Source organism: Ursus maritimus (assembly GCF_017311325.1).
Source record: "Ursus maritimus isolate PB19 chromosome X unlocalized genomic scaffold, ASM1731132v1 scaffold_X1, whole genome shotgun sequence".
Taxonomy (NCBI): Eukaryota; Metazoa; Chordata; class Mammalia; order Carnivora; family Ursidae; genus Ursus; species Ursus maritimus.
In genome coordinates, this window is record NW_024423319.1 from 19,735,253 (window position 1) to 19,753,074 (window position 17,822).

The 17,822-nt window shown below is 50.6% G+C and overlaps 1 protein-coding gene across 3 annotated transcripts in view; it reads left to right on the plus strand.

Annotated features, from left to right (window-relative positions):
* Positions 1-9,452: 9,452 nt before the first annotated feature.
* The window catches only part of CD99L2 (CD99 molecule like 2), a 109,249-nt gene continuing 100,879 nt past the window's right edge, over positions 9,453-17,822 (plus strand). The window contains exon 1 of one of the 3 annotated variants that reach the window (XM_040628112.1): positions 9,453-9,701. In XM_040628112.1, coding sequence (XP_040484046.1) covers positions 9,635-9,701 — 67 coding nt within the window. In that variant the 5' untranslated portion in view covers positions 9,453-9,634. The remainder of the gene's footprint in view (positions 9,702-17,822) is intronic. The other 2 variants (XM_040628108.1, XM_040628111.1) reach the window with 2 other exon arrangements.

A 17,822-nucleotide genomic window follows, 5' to 3' on the forward strand; every position in this document is an offset into this window, starting at 1 on the left:
GACTGGAAGGGGGCAATTTTAAAAGCTCCCCTGACACCCAGCACTTCAGGTACCAACCGAAGAGAAATGAAAACATATGTCCACACAAAAGCTTTCATACATGCATGCTCACAGAAGCATTAGTCACAATAGCCCCAAACTGGAAACAACCCAAATGTCCAGCTATTGATGAACGGATACACAAGATGTGGTTTATCCATACAATGGAATAGTATTCAGCCAAAAAAGGAATGAGGTTCTAATCCATGCCACAACCATGGATGAGCCTTGAAAACATAGTGCTAAGTGAAAGAAGCCAGACACAAAAGGCCACATATTGTTGGATTTTCTTTGCATGAAATGTCTCCAAGAGGCAGATCCACAGAGACAGAGAGGAGATTAGTGGCTGCCGGGGGCGGGGGTGGGGAAGGAGGGAGTGACTGTGCGTAGGGTTGCAGTTCCCTTTTAGGATGAAATTCACAGAACACGTTTACAGTGTTGTGGCATTCAGTACATTCGCCGTGTTGCACTATTACTATTTACTTCTGGAATATTTCTGTCATCCTAACACAGGAACACCTAGAGGCCTGGAGCAGTAAGGGCAGCTCAGGCCAGATCACGTCATGCTTTGTAGGCCATGGACAGGAATCTGGATTTGCTCTGAGTGAGATGGAGGCCTTTAACAGGACACCGATGGGTTTGGAGCTAGAGGACATGATCTGATTTACTTTTTAAGAGGCTCCCCCTGGCTGCTGGGTGGGGAATGGGCCGGAGGCCGCTGCGCAGTGATTCAGGGCAGAGTTGGGCGCACACATCCAAGCCTATTTAGATGGCACAGTTTGCAGGACTTGGTCACGGAGTGGGTGAGACCAGGAAAGGGGTCAAGGCTGCCTCCCAGGTATGAGGCCTTAGCTGGGCGATCGGTGGTGCCATTCACTGAGATGGGAACCACATGGGGGAGTGTCAGGGTGGTTTTCAGGACAAGGATGAACAGTTCTTATTTGGACATTGCAATGCCTCTGCAGAACAGGCATTTGAAGGTACATGTCTGGGTTCCCAGGAGAAGCAGGGCTGGAGAAGTAAAGGCAGGCGTGACCTGCATGTGAGTGTGGATACGCTGGCCTAGGGAGAGAGGATGAAGACAGAAGAGACTGAGACGTGAGAAGATGCTCAGCATCACTCATCATCAGGGAAATGCAAATCAAAACCACAATGAGATATCACCTCCCACCTGTCAGCATGACTAACATCAACAACACAAGAAACAACAAGTGTTGGCGAGCATGTGGAGAAAAAGGGACCCTCCTGCACTGTTGGTGCGAATGCAAACTGGAGCAGCCACTGTGGGCAACAGTATGGAGGTTCCTAACATAACATAATAAAAAATGTTTTAAAAAAGTTAAAAATAGAACTACCCTACGATCCAGCAATTCCTCTACTGGTATATATCCAAAGAATAAGACAATACTAATTCAAAAAGATATATGCACCCCTATGCTTATTGCAACATTATCTATAATAACCAAATTATGGAAGAAGCCCAAGTGTCCATCAATAGACAAATGGGTAAAGAAGATGTGCTATAGGGGCGCCTGGGTGGCTCAGTCAGTTCAGCATCTGCCTTCGGCTCAGGTCATGATCCCTGACCTGAGATCGAGCCCCACTATGTGGCTCCCTGCTCAGAGGGGAGCCTGGTTCTCTCTCTGCCTGCTGCTTCCCCTGCCTGTGCTCTCTCTCTCTCTCTCTCTGACAAATAAATCAATAAATAGGGGCACTTGGGTGGCTCAGTCGTTAAGCGTCTGCCTTCAGCTCAGGGCATGATCCTGGGCCCTGTGTCGGGCTACCTGCTCCGCTGGGAGCCTGCTTCTTCCTCTCCCACTCCCCCTGCTTGTGTTCCCTCTCTCACTGGCTGTCTATCTCTCTGTCAAATAAATACATAAAATCTTAAAAAAAGAAATCAATAAATAAAAATTTTTTAAAAAGATGTGTGATGTCTACCATGGAATATTACTCAGCCATAAAAGAGAATGAAATCTTGCCATTTCCAACAACGTGGATGGAGCTAGAGAGTATGATGCTAACTAGAAGAAGAGAAAGGCAAAGACCATATGATTCCACTTATGTGGAATTTAAGAAACAAAACAAATGAGCAAAAAAACAGAGAGAGAGAGAGACAAACCAGAAAACAGACTGTTAACTCTGGAGATCAAACTGATGGTTGTCAGAGGGGAGGGAATGAAGGGCACACTTACCCTAGTGAGCACACTTATCCTTGGATCCCTACATTGTACACCTGAAACTCATGCAGCACTGTATGCTATGCTGGAATTAAAATAGTTCCATCAGTAAGAAAATTTGAAAACCACTGATTGACTTGGTGAAATAAATACATATTTTATGCCATAAAGAAAAGCAAGAGAAGGGACAGCATGAGCGGGCCCACAGGGGCAGGCCGGAGCACGGAGTTGTGGGGAGGTGGGAGTGCTCCAGTGATGCTTGGACCTGGGGCCTGGAGTGGTGGAGGAGACAGTCCAGAGAGGTCATCTGGGGCCAAGTTTCCAGGGGCTTGAAGGCCAAGCTCAGGAGTTTAGACTGGATCCCAGGAATAATGGGAAGAGGTGAGTGGGGGCTTGAGCAGGGGAGGGCTGTGAGATCCGACTTACTACTTTCAGAAGATGATTCTTCTCCTAGTGTGACGAGTGCACAGGAGAGCAGGGGAAGAGGTAAGGGCCCGATTTAAGATGCTCTGCTTTCTCTCAGAGGTCCTCAGGTGGTCACTTGTGTTGGGTGTCCTTAGTGGAGGTGGAGAGAAAGGGGTGCTTTGAGAAGTCCTGAAGAAGTAGAATTGGCAGGTACTCAATCAATATATGTTAATCAATTTTTGTTGAAATTCATATAACCAGTTAGAGGCAGATGATGCCGCTCCAATTTTTCTCTGCCTCAGTTTACCCCTAGTGGGTGATAAAAGTCTGCAAACAGGTTTGATGTTTGCATAAGAGTTAATGGAATCGAATGGTCATGTTGGATGGGCTGGGGTTGGGGTCCGGTAATACCCAAATACACGTACACTAGCACTCTACGTATGTGCGTGTGTGTGTGTTTATGCATGTGTGTGGTGCCCCAAAGGGGAGGCAATGCCTGTCGAAAACCAACAGGAGCTATTTTTTAATGCAATGATATTACTATTAGTAGGGTGCTATTTTCCACATTTGTGTTCTGTAATTTTTCTGGACTGCTTTGATGACATGAAAAGACCTAAAGGGACCACATGTCGGTTTCTGTGGTTTGAGTCTCCCAAGTGCTTCATGGAGACGTCACTGGGTAAGTTAAATAAGGTCCTCCTCCTCTGCCTTTGAGGAGCAAATGTTAAGTCCTATTCCTGCAGAGGTCAGGATTCAGAGTAGAAGATGCTGCCTCGGAAATATTACAGAGACATAAGTTATTTTTTGCCAAGTGTTTATGCAAATTTCATATTAACTCGGCTGAGCACTAGAAAGAAATTTGCAGAACAGTCTCTCGCATTAGGAAAACATGCAGGTATAAGGTTTTGCCCTGCTTGACTTGGCACGCAGGCTTCCAGAAGACGGGTGGGTGTTCTGCATTTAGATTTCCAGAGAAGACGACTCCTTCTCATGATAATGAGACTTGAAACTAAGTCGTGACCCACTGGCATTTTGCACCTGTCTTCTTTTCCTTCTGCATTGTTCTCATCGTGGCCATCACTGCCACTAACCTCACCATGGCCTGGTCCTTGGTGTGATAAGAAAACACCTCAAACCCCAAACGGGAATCGTAACAGGAATCAAAAAAGATGAGTTTATTCATATCTCATGGAATTTGTTGCATCAGACTACAAAATGCTCCGGTCAAAGTGTCCCATCTGGGGGCAAGCAACTCTTCCCTCTGCCTCTGCACCCTGTCAGTTCCGGGCTTGCCTCCAGTCTTCCCCGCTTTTCACTGTAAGGCAGTTGCTGGCTTCTGTACAACACAGTCTAGAGTCTCTTTGAAGAAATGGATCCACAAAATGCCAATCTGATCTTGTCACCTTGCAGCCTCACCCCAGCCCCCATTCAAACTCCTTGGGGTTCCCAGTTGCATTTGGATATGATTCAAATCTCACCTGCTCTGTGAGCCCTGCATGACCTGATTCTAGCCAGCTCAAATTCCTTATGTTGCACACTCGCTCATTTCTAGGCATTTCTCTCAGACACCCCTTCCCCCTCCCGCCCTCACACCCTCATCTATCCACCCCTTTAAGTCAGCTGGACCCTCGCCATCCAGCTGGGAGGAGCCTCTTCGGTGCTCCCCTTTGCCTGTAACTGCCTGTGTCACCTGAAGGCATAATTGCTTGTCATCTGTCTCCTCCCCATAGGGCACCTTGGACTTGCCTTTCTCTGCTGCCCTGAGAATGGTGCCTGGCCTACACATACATCCCCTCCTTTCTACAGTCACTGCTACTTCCACCATACACGCCCTGAATCCGAACTCTTCTCTTCAGGCCCATGGCTCCCAGGCTCTCCCCCTAGATAATGCCAGCAGCCATTCCTGTGGACCACTTTCCCTGCCTCTCTGCTGTGCTTAAAACCCTTCAGTGGCTTCAAATCTTTGTCATTAGCATGGCACTCAAGGCTCTGCCTGACCTTGCCTTACATAGGAGGCAGAGAATAAGGCAGAGAATCTGCCTTACAACAGAGGAGAGAATAAGAATGCTGTGGAAAGGTGGAGGAGACTCAGGGATAATTTGCTTACAACTAAAAAAAAAATGTGAGGGAACATTGTTCAAGAATCCATTTTCAGAGCTTATGTTTACTCGTGGAGTGTGTTCCAAAAATTTCCTACTTATCAGGGCCCTGGGTGGGCTGAATATTGCTGGTATACCTGATGGTTCCCAGACTTGTGAATTTTGCTAGCAAGTAGATCTTTCTTTTCTTTTCCTTTCTTTTCTTTCTTCTTTCTTTCTTTCTTTCTTTTCTTTTATTTTTTTTTAAAGATTTTATTTATTTATTAGACAGAGATAGAGACAGCCAGCGAGAGAGGGAACACAAGCAGGGGGAGTGGGAGAGGAAGAAGCAGGCTCCCAGCAGAGGAGCCTGACGTGGGGCTCGATCCCATAACGCCGGGATCACGCCCTGAGCTGAAGGCAGACGCCCAACCGCTGTGCCACCCAGGCGCCCCTCTTTTTTCTTTTAATTTGGAGACAGATAGGGTTGCCAACTTTTTATTTTGCAAAGTAAGCGCATTAAACAAAACACTACCATCTCTTCATGAAATAAAGGACTTTTGTATACCACACAAAAATCCATGATTTCAGAATAAAGGTCAGTACTCTAACTTTATGGGGGAAAACTTGCCACAACAAACTCATTTTTCTTATTTCGCCTGGGACTGGTAAAGACTTGAGTCTGAAGTCGGGCATCTGGGGAACTGTTGCAGCCCAGGGCGCTCCCCTCCCCGCAGCTCACTGTTTGCATTCCCATTGATATGCACGGAGTCTTTGTCTGGAAGCCGGCCTCCGCTGTGGGGAGTGGGAGGGGAGAGTGTGGCGTCCCTTTCCCACCTGCTGTGGAGCCAGGCCCCACAAAACTAGTCTGGGTTGAGGGATTAGAGCCGAAGGCTTTGGGAGGAGAGAGGAAGCATCTAAAGGGCTTCTGAAGCCATGAGCAAAGCTGAGCTGCCTTGGGTCCCAGGGGCCAAGGGGTGAGCTTGAGTTGGGGCAAGGACTTTGTCCCGGACCCCGCTGGCATGTGAACTCCCTCTCCACTCTGGTGCCCCAAAGATCAGTGGGTGGTGTGGGGGAGGGTTACCAGGAAATGGCACTCCTGCCATGGACAGTGGTGCCTTCCAGATGGGTACCTTCAACAGCAGTGGAGGTGGTGGCGAGGCCATTCCAATGGCCCTGGTGAACAGGTACCACCAGGTGGGGCTGATTTTGGCCCCCAGTAGGGGAGGCCCCCTTGGGAGACTTTGCAAGGAGGGCTTTGTGGCACTTTGGAGCAAGAACGGGAACTCTGCATTAGCGATAGTGACATAACAGCTGTTTTGGAAGTTAGGACACATCTTCCGAAAGATACGGTGTGCAGTGAGGATGGGGGCAGGAGGTTGGGAAGTGGTGGAATGACAAGCTAGCCCTCAGAAGCCTACCTCAGGTTAGTGTCAGCCATCCCAGCCCCATTTGTGCTTCTCCTGTACCCCCAGACCAGTCTGGTGGCCATTTGTCCATGCCCCACTTTTCTGCCTGGGTGAGAGCTGAGGAAGGGTGGGCTTTTCAGGAGAGGAGCTCGTCAGGCCACATGGCTTTCCAACTGGTGACAATTATAAGATATAGGAAGTTCAGGAAGGGGTAAAGAGTAGCGGGAGGGTGGTCAAGGGGCCGGTGTGGAGACAAAGCAGGCTTGGCCAGGAGTTGGTACCAACATCCACATGCGGTGATAGTAGGGAGTGTATGTATATATGTATGCACATATGGTACAGGATGGTGGTACACAGAATCATGGTTCCTAAGTGTCGAATTTCCTGCATGTACATCAACTCCATGTTCAATTGCAATACAGTGGAGTAGCAGCTACTTGACTGAGAGGCTCACCAAATTTCAGGCGGGACCTCAGTCTGGCAGGATCAGGGCCTTGATGTCATCAGCCCTCTCAGACTCACACTAACCTAAGATATAAGAGACTGAGAGATAAACCAGATCCCAGATGAGTCATTTTAATAGGGAGAGTTATCTGATAGGATAACTGACCTCAAGCACTTGCAGTATTTTGATTAATGGCTTTTTTTTCTTTTTGAGTGGTCGTTTTTTGGCACATGGTAAGCAGCATCCTTTTCTGTTGGTTCTTATTCCTGTGTCATCTCCTGTACTCATCCCCTGTTTGGGAGGAGCACATTCTTTAGTTCCCTCTCCATCACCCGTTAATATTCATCCTTGCCATAGCTCAATCTACTAGAATGGAGGCTCGCAAACTTTTTCTGTAAAAGGATGTGTGGTAGAGATTTTAGGCTTTGCAGGGTCCGTGGTCTCCGTTGCAACTACTTGACTCTGGTGTGGTAGCACAAAAACAGCCATAGACCATACAGAAATGGATGAGTGGGGCTGTTTCCACAAACTTCATGGGCCCTGACATTTGCATTTTGAATAATTTCTCCAGGTCACAAAATAACCTTCTTTTGATCTTTTCAACCATTGAAAAATGCAAAAACCACTCTTAGTTTGTAGGCTGTACAAACAGGCAGGTGGGCTGGATTTGGCCCACAACTACCCAAGCTGGAGAATAGTTTTGCTGCATGTTACATCGTGGCCAGTGTTTAGCTGGAGGGATTTGGGCATCTCCACTGCATGTTTACCAGGTAAAGTTCCAGTTGGGTGTGACTGTCCACTGCCTGGTGACTGCTTTTTCCTCACCTCCTCATGCCTCCTCAGCATGGAAGAGTAGATAGGTACTGGGGTTTGCCCCTCAGAGCCTGCAGGGATCTTCCAGACCATGTCCAGTGCCCTCTGGTACAGATGGGACCACTGAGGCCAAGGCACAAGGGAATAGCCCAGAACACCCCTGAATCGGTGGGGAAGTTGGGGCCACACCTGCAGCCTGGAATACATAGTAACTGCTCAACCTTGCAGTAGCCAATATTTCTTTAGCTGTTACAAGACTAACAAGGATGCCTCTCTGCTCACCGTGTCTCAGGTCACCCACTTTTCACCATATCCGTTAATTCTCAGCACAACCTTATTGCGTCCAGCCAGGATCTCAGCCTTGTCTGGCTCCAAAGCACATGTTCTTAGTCATTCACTCACTGGGGTTCCTGGCGGTCCTCTTGGCCTCTTCGACACTGTAGGACTGTAGCTGGTTAACTCCCCAAACTCAGGGAACCTTCATTTTGTTCCTTTTCCCTCATTAATTATTGAGGTGATCCATGAAGTTGTGGGAAATACAAAATAAGGGTGAAATGCTGGGACTATGCCGTGTATATAGTGTGTGTTCAGTAACTACTAGCTATTTCCGTTAGTTCTCCAGCTAGTTAGTGTCATAGGATAAGTACTGCCTGAAAATCAGGACATTCACTCCCTCCTTATACGTTTTGTTTTTTCAACCCCAGTATTCAGAGCAACGGATGGAAGTCATACGGGCGGCGGGGGTGGGGGGAGATGTCAGCTCTAATTCCGGGAGACCCCCGCCCCCTACTTCGGCTCACCGGGGCGGGAGCCACCGGTGTGTGTGGGGGGTCTCTGGAGGTGCTGGTGGCGCAGGGGAAGTAACCAGGAAGCTTGCCGAGGGCACAGTGGGCAGAGGTGGTAGTAGCCAACCTGTAAAGAGAATGTGGCCCTGGGCAGCCCTTGCGGAATAATGGCAGGGGCAGGCTCGACGCCGCCGCTCTGCCACTCTGGAGAGCAGTGGAGCTCTCTCTTTGTCCTGGGAAGCTGGCTGCAGCTGGAGCCCTTCTTGAGGGTGTTCATGTCAAAGGCTGCGGCGGGCATTTTGCTGTTCGGGGTAGTGTTGGAATCTGATTTTGCCCAGCCCTGGAGATGGACTCCGTTTGTGGGGGTTCATGGGAAAGGACTGCAGCGCGTCTGTCGATCATTGAGCACGTTTTCACATCGACTCTGCAGATGTGAACTTGCGCTTTCAGCGCATTCATCAAAGCCTCGGGAGAGCTGACCCTGTCTCCCCCGCCTCTTCCCCGCTCCCCCCCGCCCAGGCCCGCAGCACTGCGGCTCCAGGCCGCCCCCCTCTCGCCTGCCCCCGCGCCCCCGGCCTTGGGCTCATTTCCTCGAGACGTGCTGCTGTTTGCCAACAGCGGGCAGCCACGAAAACGGCCCTTTTCTTTCATCTCCGGACGGGGTTCCACTACAGTTTCCTGCAGAGATCGGCGAGTGGGCGGGCAGTCAGCAGAGTGAAAAGCAAGCTCAGCCACAGCGACTGGAGCCGCAGCTGGAAGGGCTCCCAGGGAACAGCCTTTTACCGGGAGGACGCCAAGTCCAGAAGGGGAAGAGCCCTGTCCAAGGTCACCCGGCTGGCAGAGCGCACCTAGTGTGTGCGCCGCCTCGGGTCCTGCTTCGGGCCGGGAGGAGTCTGGCGCGCCGAGTGGAAATCACCGCACGCCCTGGCCGCCCGCGCCTCTGACTCCTCGGCCACTGTTGACACATTACTCCGGGCCCGCAGGCTCACCTCTCGAGGACTGGGGGGAAGAGGCCAGCGGGCCACCGGCAACGCGCCGGCTCTCGCTCCAACCCAGGCCGCCCCACCCTCCGGGTGCCCACGGGACCCGCCCCTTGCGCACCAGCCCGCCCCCAGGCTGAGGACCTGCCCCCAGGCTGCGGACCTGCCCCCAGGCTGCGGCCCCGCCCCTCGCGCAGCGGCCCCGCCCCCGAGACTGCAGGCTCGCCCCGCCCCTCGCGCCACAGTCTCAGCCCCGCCCCACCTCACCTGGCCCCAGCCGGGCGAGCCCCCAGCGCCAGCGCTCGTGCGCGCCCCTCCTCCGCCCTCCCGGGGCTGTGCCGCGCGCGCCGGCTCTGGGCGGGGCCCTGCAGTGGCGGCGGGGCTCCTCCTCCTGCTGCTCCTCCTCCTCCTCCTCCTCCTCGGTCCCAGCACCTCCCCGACCTCCCCCTTGGGCGCTCTCGCGCTAACTGCGCTCCTCGGGGCCCCTCCGCCCGCTCCCAGCCATGGTGGTCTGGCGCTCGGCGTTCCTCATCTGCCTCGCTTTCTCCTTGGCCACTCTGGTCCAGAGAGGTAAGGCGGGCGGGGGGCGCGCGGGGACCCCGCCCTGTGGACCCGCGGGGCGGGGGTCGGCACCCCGCAGCCCCGTGGTGCGCATGAGCGGCCCGGCCCCCGCCTAGCGGGCCTGCGGCGGAGGCTGCGGGCGGGTGGGCGGGGCTGTGCGGGACAGTGGGGGTGCGAACCCAGGGCCCGCAGAGACTGAGCTTGCCTCGATCCGTGTGGTCAGAGGGGAGGGACCGGGCTAGAAACAGCGGGAGAATATCCCCCTTAAAATCCTGAACAAGGTGTCACCACCGGTGACAAGAGCTGACCCCAGGAGATTGCTTCTGGGAAAACCTCGAAGAGAGCCCACTCATTTTCTTGAGCGGGGCATCTCAAAATGTGTTTTGAGGCCACCTGCAGCAGAAGCACCTGGGGAGCTTCCTGGGAGCATTCCTACTGTCTTTTGCCAGTATCTCTGCGGGGACGGGATTGGGGGGGGGGGCAGCGATACGTTGTAGGTCTAACGAGCTCCCCAGGTGCTTCTGGTGCCCGCCTCAGTTTTCTAGCCATTGGCGATTTTTTGCCTAGGAGGTGGAGAGAAATGCTGTCGAATCAAGAGAGCAAGTTTCCTAGACCCTCAGTACTCCCAAGTGTGGTCCAGGGCCTTCATAGGCATCACCTGAGACTTGTTAGGAATGCAGCATCTAAGGCCCCGCCTCTGACCTACTGAGTCAGGTTCTGCATTTTAACTAGATCTCCGGTAATTCACAGGCGCATTTAAGTTTGAGAAGCATTTTAGAATAAATGCAGCGTGTGGTTAAAAATAGGACCTCCAACGTGTACAGACAGAATCTTCTTACACTTATTTATATCCCATCTCCACATCAGAAAAAGGTTTGAGGAAAACACTGCAATTGAGCACAGAGTTGTGCTCTGAGCTCTCTGACAAGGAAGGCAAATTCAGCTAGTGAAAAACATGAGCTCAGCAAAAACAAAACTTTGTCCTTGTACTGAGTTCTAGTGAGATTTATGTTACATGTAGGGAACACTGGAAAACAGGCAGTCTAAGGCAGTTTTGCAAAAGATGCAGAAATGTTTCTCATGTGAGCAGCCATCCTGGACTTGCTACAAGAAGAGCCATTCAACATTCTACAAAGGTGTCAGGCTCTGTTCCAGATGCTGATCATGCAGCAGTAAACAAGACTAAGACTCTGTCTTCATGGAGCTAAGATCCTGGTGGGGGGAGAAGCCAATCACGAACATCACAATCTACATAATAGATTGTCAGTGCCATGAAGAAAAATAAAGCAAGTTACAGGGTAGTTGAATTTTCTGTTTCATTTTGCTTCTTTGGGGTTAACATTTTAATTTTGTTATGATGCATTTGTGGGAAAAAGTCTAATCACTTGATGGGCTCGCATCTAATGATATGGAAATTTTGAAAGTGGAAGCACAGAAAAGGTAGAAAAATGATACTCCCTTCAAGGCGATCTTCTGGAAGTCTTCAACATGGTATGCACATTGAGAAGGAGAGGAACAGAAATAAACAGGTCTCAGATTTTCACCATTACATGTTATACTAGGTGATTTAGGTGGTGGTGGAGGAAACTGAACCAGTGCAAGCATTTTACAGATGAAATGGAGGCCCAGGGAAGTGGGAAGTAACTTGCCTCAGGTGGCAGAGCTAAGATTTGACCCCAGGCTTGTCTGATTCCACAGTCCTTGCTTCTAAGCACGTGGAGGCTGCACTCCTGCCTTGGGAAAGTTCTCTGAACCTTGCTTGGTTTGCTCGGCCCTATTATGCCTAACAACAAAGGCGTCTCGAGGGGACCAGGAGTGTGTCACTCTCAGATCTGTGGCCCTGCCACCAGCTGCCACCTCCTGAGTGCTTGCTGTGTGCCAGGCGCTTGACATATCTTGGTTTTAGTTGCCTCAACAATTTTGCTGGTTAGGTATTAATGAGGGGGTCCCTCGTCACATAGCTTGGAAGAGATTGAGCCAGGATCCCACCCAGATAAGGGGGCTACCTAGTGATCCTTTTAACTGTAATTAAGAGAACTGAACCGGAGGTAGCCCTTGCTTCAAGGTGGGGAACCTGCTTTGTGGCTCTTTTGTGCAAAATAAGATGACAAATACGGGCTTTGAATTGCTGGTCTCCTCTGGGTATCCGGGCAGTTACAGTTTGCAAGCTGTTGTGTCAAAATGAACAAACACAAAGCAGGTGCTTAGTTAGGCATCTGCTGCCTCTCTTGGAGCCCCAGGGTGGTGGATTGGGTGGGCCTACGCAAGAGCCATTTTATTGCTGGTCCTGGCCCTCAGTAGTGACCTGTGACCGAGAAAGACCAGCAGCCCTCAGAAAGCACATAGAACCTTGAAGCATGATTCGTGAAATTCCTTCAGGCTCTGGCAAGTTGAGACAGACTTCAGGCTTCCAGGAGTTTAAAAGGGTGGTTACCAAGTCATCCCTGTTCTAATTTTGGATGGCTTTTTAGTCCAGTGTATATTTTACTAGCTCTGAAAAATCCTCTGAGGACAAATATGTTGCCCATATGCACCTACAGAAATAGGAAGCTGATCTTTTGTGCGGTGGCGAGAAGAGTCTCAGTGGTACAGGTGGGCAGTAATGATAATGACGTTTCCATTCCTGGATGCCTTCCATGCACCAGGCCTTCAGTGCGCCACACACATTTATCCCTCATAACCACCCGGAAGGGTTGGCACCATGACCCATCTTCTTTTCTCATGTCCATAACGGCCATTTGTATATGGCCTTGAAAGGTAACTCAGTGGTGGGGCGCCTGCCTGGGTGGCTCAGTTGGTTGAGTGTCCGACTCTTGATTTCAGCTCAGGTTGTGATCTCAGGGTGGTGAGATGGGGGCCCCACATCGGGTCCCAGGCTCAGTGCGGAGTCAGCTTGGGATTCTCTCTCCTTCTGCCCGTTCCCCAGCTTGTGTGCACATGCGCTCTCTAATAAATAAACAAAATCTTAAAAAAAAAAAAAAGTAACTCGGTGGTAATACATTTCTCAGATGAAAAATGAGTAGCCCAGCAAGGTTTAGGACTTGAACTCAGGTTTGTCTGAATCACCAAAGCAGGGGTCATGAATGTAGATACCTCCAGGGATGGGGCAGGTCATAGAAATGTGGAAAGTGGCCGAGAATAAATGTGGTGACAAATGTGTAAGCAAGCTGCTGGCTGCTTGCTTAAAGAGAAGGAGCCCAGCTGACAAAGGGAGAGTGCAGGCTTTGGAGCAAGCTTGCCCGGCGCTACTATGACCTGGGGTGAACCACTTAACTGCTCTGTGCCTTGGTTTCCTCATTTATAAAATGGGGATTACCACACCATCCACTTCATGGGGTTGTTCGGAAGACTGAATACAGATGGATAAAGTGCTTAGCACAGCGCCTGGCTCCCAATGAGCTCTGTTAGTAATTATTATTCATATTACCTAAAACATTCCAAGCCACGTTTTCAAAATACACAGTGCAGACCTTGAAAATAATATGCTAAGTGAAAGAAGCCAGACACAAAAGCCCACGTATTATCCCATTTATATGAAATGTTCAGAGTTGGCAAATGCATAGAGACAAAAAGTAGATGAGTGGTTGCCAGAGGCTGGGGGTGAGGGGCAGGGAGTTGGGGAACGGGGAGTGACTGCTTAATAGGTGCAGTTTCCTTTTGGGGTGATGAAAATGTTCTGGAGCTAGATAGAGGTGATGGTTGCACAACCTTGTGAATGTACTAGGAACCACTCAATTGTATGCTTTTAAAGGGTGAGTTGTATGGTGCATGAATTATATCTCCATTTAAAAAAATTTGCTGTCGTTCAAGCAGAATAAATGAGAGTGGAGGTAGCCTGTGATCCCTGAATTGGGGTTGGTCTTTGATCCCTGGGGCTTGGTGGAGTAGGGGAGAGGAGAGCAGAGTGGGCCCCACGTGCTGGTTGTGCTGAGATGCTAGGCTGGGATCCAGGCAGAAGCCCTGTGGGCCTACTTGGGATATTGGGTATGAGCCAGATAGGCCACAGGGGCATGTGCAGGCTTGGCCCAGAGCTGCATAACCCCCAACCCTCCACCCCCAAGTTTGTACACCAGGCAGTCATTGCACTGGACTGACAGGGTATGAGGACAGTTTGCCTTTTAGTGTCACATGTTTTGATTAGTTTTCGGTCCCTTCCTCGCTGTCACAGGTCACATCCCCATCCCCTCTATCATTTTGGATGCCAGATAACTAAAACATGTTTGTTTGTTTATTTAATGCCCCTTCCACCCCATCACCCAAGAGCCAGCGTCAGCCGGTACTGAGGAAGGGCCTGAAGCTACTTCCAGTGGAGATGGGGATGAGGAGGCCTTTTGGCTGCTCAGAGGGGGGTTTGGGGAGAAGCTGGTTTTGGTTCTGGTGAGTTCAGGAAAGAGTCCTTCCAGGTGCACTGACCTTCCTGGGTTCTTCCACCACCTGGTGTTGGTGCTTTTCCTGCTGTGTGGCCACCCCTACTCTTTGCACTTGGTGCGTAATCCTCTGCTGCTCTCCATGTGCTTGGGGAGGCCTGGCTGCAGGGGGTCCTGTCTCCCAACCCAGACCGGGCTCTCCCTGAGTCTTGCTGATAAATTCACTGATTGCTCAATCTTGGTTTGCCTGTAAAAGCTCAAAGTCATCGTAAACGTGTCCTAACCAAAACACGTGGGAAATACTTGGTTGAAAGTAGGTGTTCCAAAGGGAGGTGGGTGGGAAGCTGTGGCAGGCTCCCACAGAGGTCTGTGCCCTAATCTCTGGCACCTGTGACTCTTAGTTTATGTGTAAAGGAGAGTTAAGGTAGCTAATCAGCTGTATTTAAATAAGATTCTCCTGGGTTATCGTGGCCAATTGAAAGACAGGGATCCTTTAAATATGGAAGATGGAGGCAAAGGAGTCAGTGCGAGTCAGAGAGCGACGTGATAGAAGATTTGACCTAAAGATGGAAGGGCCAGGAGCTAAGGGATGTATACACAGCTCGAGAAGCTGAAGAGCTTCCAGAAGGAATGTAGCGCTGCTGACACCTTGCTTTTAGCCCAGTGAGACCTGTGTTGGACTTCTGACCTCCAGAACTGTAAGGTAAAAAAACAACAAAACACATGTTTTAAATCCGTCGAAATTTGTTGTAGCATAGCAAGAGCAACAATAGAAAAACTAAGGGGTAGATACTAGCCTCCTCTTCATCTATTGAAAAAACTAGTTTGTGATGTTTCCTTACGTTGTTTCGATTTTGCTACCTTAAATCAATTCCCAATGTGCTCTGAGTTCAGGCGTTTAAATGTGCAGAAAACTGGATTGCAGTGATGTTCTCCGTGTGCCAGTGGACGTTGAGAAGCCCCTCTGAGGGCCCTGGGAGACAGCTACATTCCTTTTGCTTGGGTTTGGTTCACAAGGAAATGGGAGCCCGGGCCTGCAGTGCCCACCGTCCAGAGGCTTTTTCCATCTCCCCACCCCCTCCTCAGTTCTGATGGCTGCTTGAAGCAGAGTGCAGTCAGGGGCCCTGCAGACAGACAGACAGAGGGTTTGTGATCCGTCTGGGCCACGCCTGCTCCTTTGCTGAGGAGAAGGAGTGAGCTGCCAGCTCGCCTTTCTGGCTGCTCCAGCCGGCCCTGGCTTCCACTAATTGTGCTGTTCCCTCGCTCCTCGGGCAGGTGGAGGGAGAGTACCAGAGCAGAGTGAGGATGGGTGCTCCTGGACCTCCACGCCAGCTTCAACCAGTTCCGAGCTCCGTTTTACTAGTTTTCTATCTAGGGCTGCTCATAAGATGTCAGACACCTGCAGCTTTAAAACCAACAAAAACGCTTTGAAAGCTGTGGTTGAATTCCACCGAGGGTGGTGCCCCTGCTCACTAAACATCTGTTTAAAGGAGAGGCTAGACAACATCTGGCTGGCAGTGCCAGGTGGTTCATTTGGGATTACTTTCCAAATTAGAGACGGTCCCCTCAGCAGGAAATACTGTTGCAGTGTGGAATTCATTACCACCAAAATAGTGCCCAGGCACGGACTGGGCTCGTTTTGACATTCTTCTTTTTATTTTTATTGCTGCTTCAGCTAGCCTGGGATGACGGAATTAACACAGAGCCTGCATTCCAACGTGGCCCCACCATTTGCTGGTGACAGTTGCCTTATCTGCACCGGGAGGCTGCTGATCTCTGCTTTGTTGGCCTCACAGGATTGTTGGAGTAGCCAATTCATTGCTAATGCAAACAGGTGGTGTGTTGTCAAGGTATTAGCAAAGTTAGGCTCCCCAGACAGGCCAAGAAGGCAAAGAGGCCACCTGCCTAAGGGGGTTCTATGAGAATTCGGGGGTTCATGTTTACAAAAGCCTTTACTTGGCCTGAATGAAAATGCCCCTGAATTAGTGAGCTCTAATTTAGGTTCTCTTTATAGCCCTTTGGCTTTCTACAGAGTTCTGGGCTCTTTGTCAGGAGCGATCCCTGTTTTACTTTTCATCGTTCATTCATTTGGCTCCTCATGCCAGATCAAAAAAAATGTAAGAATCCAAAGTAGTGCCTAAAAAGAAACAAACAAAAAACATGTTTTAATCTTTTATTCATCACCTACAATGTAGCACGTGGACTTGTAGTTTGGGGCTCCCATTCATTTCTTCCCGACACTTTGCACCCCCCCAACCTGAAAGTGCTCCTGGCCAGGGTCAGCACTGGGTTCTTGTTGCTAAACCTGAGGGATATCTGCCCCCCTCTGATCACACCCTCCCCCTGGAAGCACTTTCTTCCTGGCTTGTCACCTGTCTGACCTCCAGGCTTATGGGAATGCTTCCAATGTCGTCCTTGGTGGACTTCTTTACCTGTATGTGCTTCCCAGGTGCTTTCACCAGCTTCGTGGCTTGAAATTGTCTGTGTGCTTGTGACTCTTCAATTTCTATCCCCAGCTGTGATAGCTCTTTGCATCCAGGTGCCTACAGTCAACATCTCCATGGTGGTCGGTGCCCTGCTGGTGGTTAGGTTATTGAAGTCCTTCCAGTTCAGTTCGCCCCTCCCACCAATGGAATCCTGGCCCTTCCACCCAAGGTCCCCGGACCTCCCCGTCTTCCCCATAATCTGGCAAGCATGGGGTTCATGCCCTGTGCAGCTGTGTTAAGTTATTTTGACTATTACCCCTGCTAATAGGCATCTCAGAAGGGCCCCAGTGCATACCTGAACTTCTCATCTCCTCCAACCTTCTCCCATCTGAGTAACTGGCAGCCCCATTCTGCCTGAGGCTCTGGCCACTCCTCCAGGGCTCTCATTCTTTCATACCCCCACATCTGATCCGTCTGCAGACTACCCTGTGATGACCCTCAGAATCCTTCAGACTCCCACCTCTTCTCCCCTCCTCCCTGACTGCCTCTCTTGGCTGGGCCACCATTCCCCATCTTTGGAGCCCTGGCAGTGACCTCCTAAGTGGTGTTCCAGAGTCCACTCCTGCCCCCTACAGTTCAGTCTCCACACAACAGCCAGGTGATCTAGAAACCTAAGTCCTCCTGTCCCTCTGCCCAGAAACCTCCGATGGCTTTCAATTGTAATGAAAATAAAGTGCAGACTCTTAGTAGGCCCTACAAGTCCCAACAGAACGGGGCCTTCTCATCCTCTGGCCTCAGCTCCCACCCCTGCCCAGGGCTGGCTTCTAGCAGGTGAAGCACTCCCCTCTGGCTGGAAGGTCCTTCCCTAGATAGGCGTATGTCCTCTCCCTCCCTTCCTCTCAGATGCCCCCACCTTAGGCCGTCCCTGACCCCCCCCCCCGACCCTGAACTAGTACCCGAAATACCCTTCTATCCCCAGGCAGCTTGAGTTTGATATTTTCTGTTTACCTGCTGCCTTGCCCACTGTCTTCTCTCTGCCACTAGACTTTGCTCCATGAGGGAAGGGACTTGGTTTTTGTTTACTTTCTCACCAGTATCTAGAACAATCCCTGGCACAGCAATTGAACATCTAATTAAAGGGCTATTTACAGGATCTGAGCCTCATTAAGGGAGACCAACAAAGGGCAGTGAAGCAACATGGGGGGTGTTTTCCACCTGGGGCTTCAAGGGAAGGAGGGGGTCCTGGCATCTGGGGTGGTTAGGGCTGTAGGAGCTGAATAGGCCTCCTGCAGGGTGGGAGCTCAGATAATAAATGTGGCAAGTATCCCCCCCCCCCC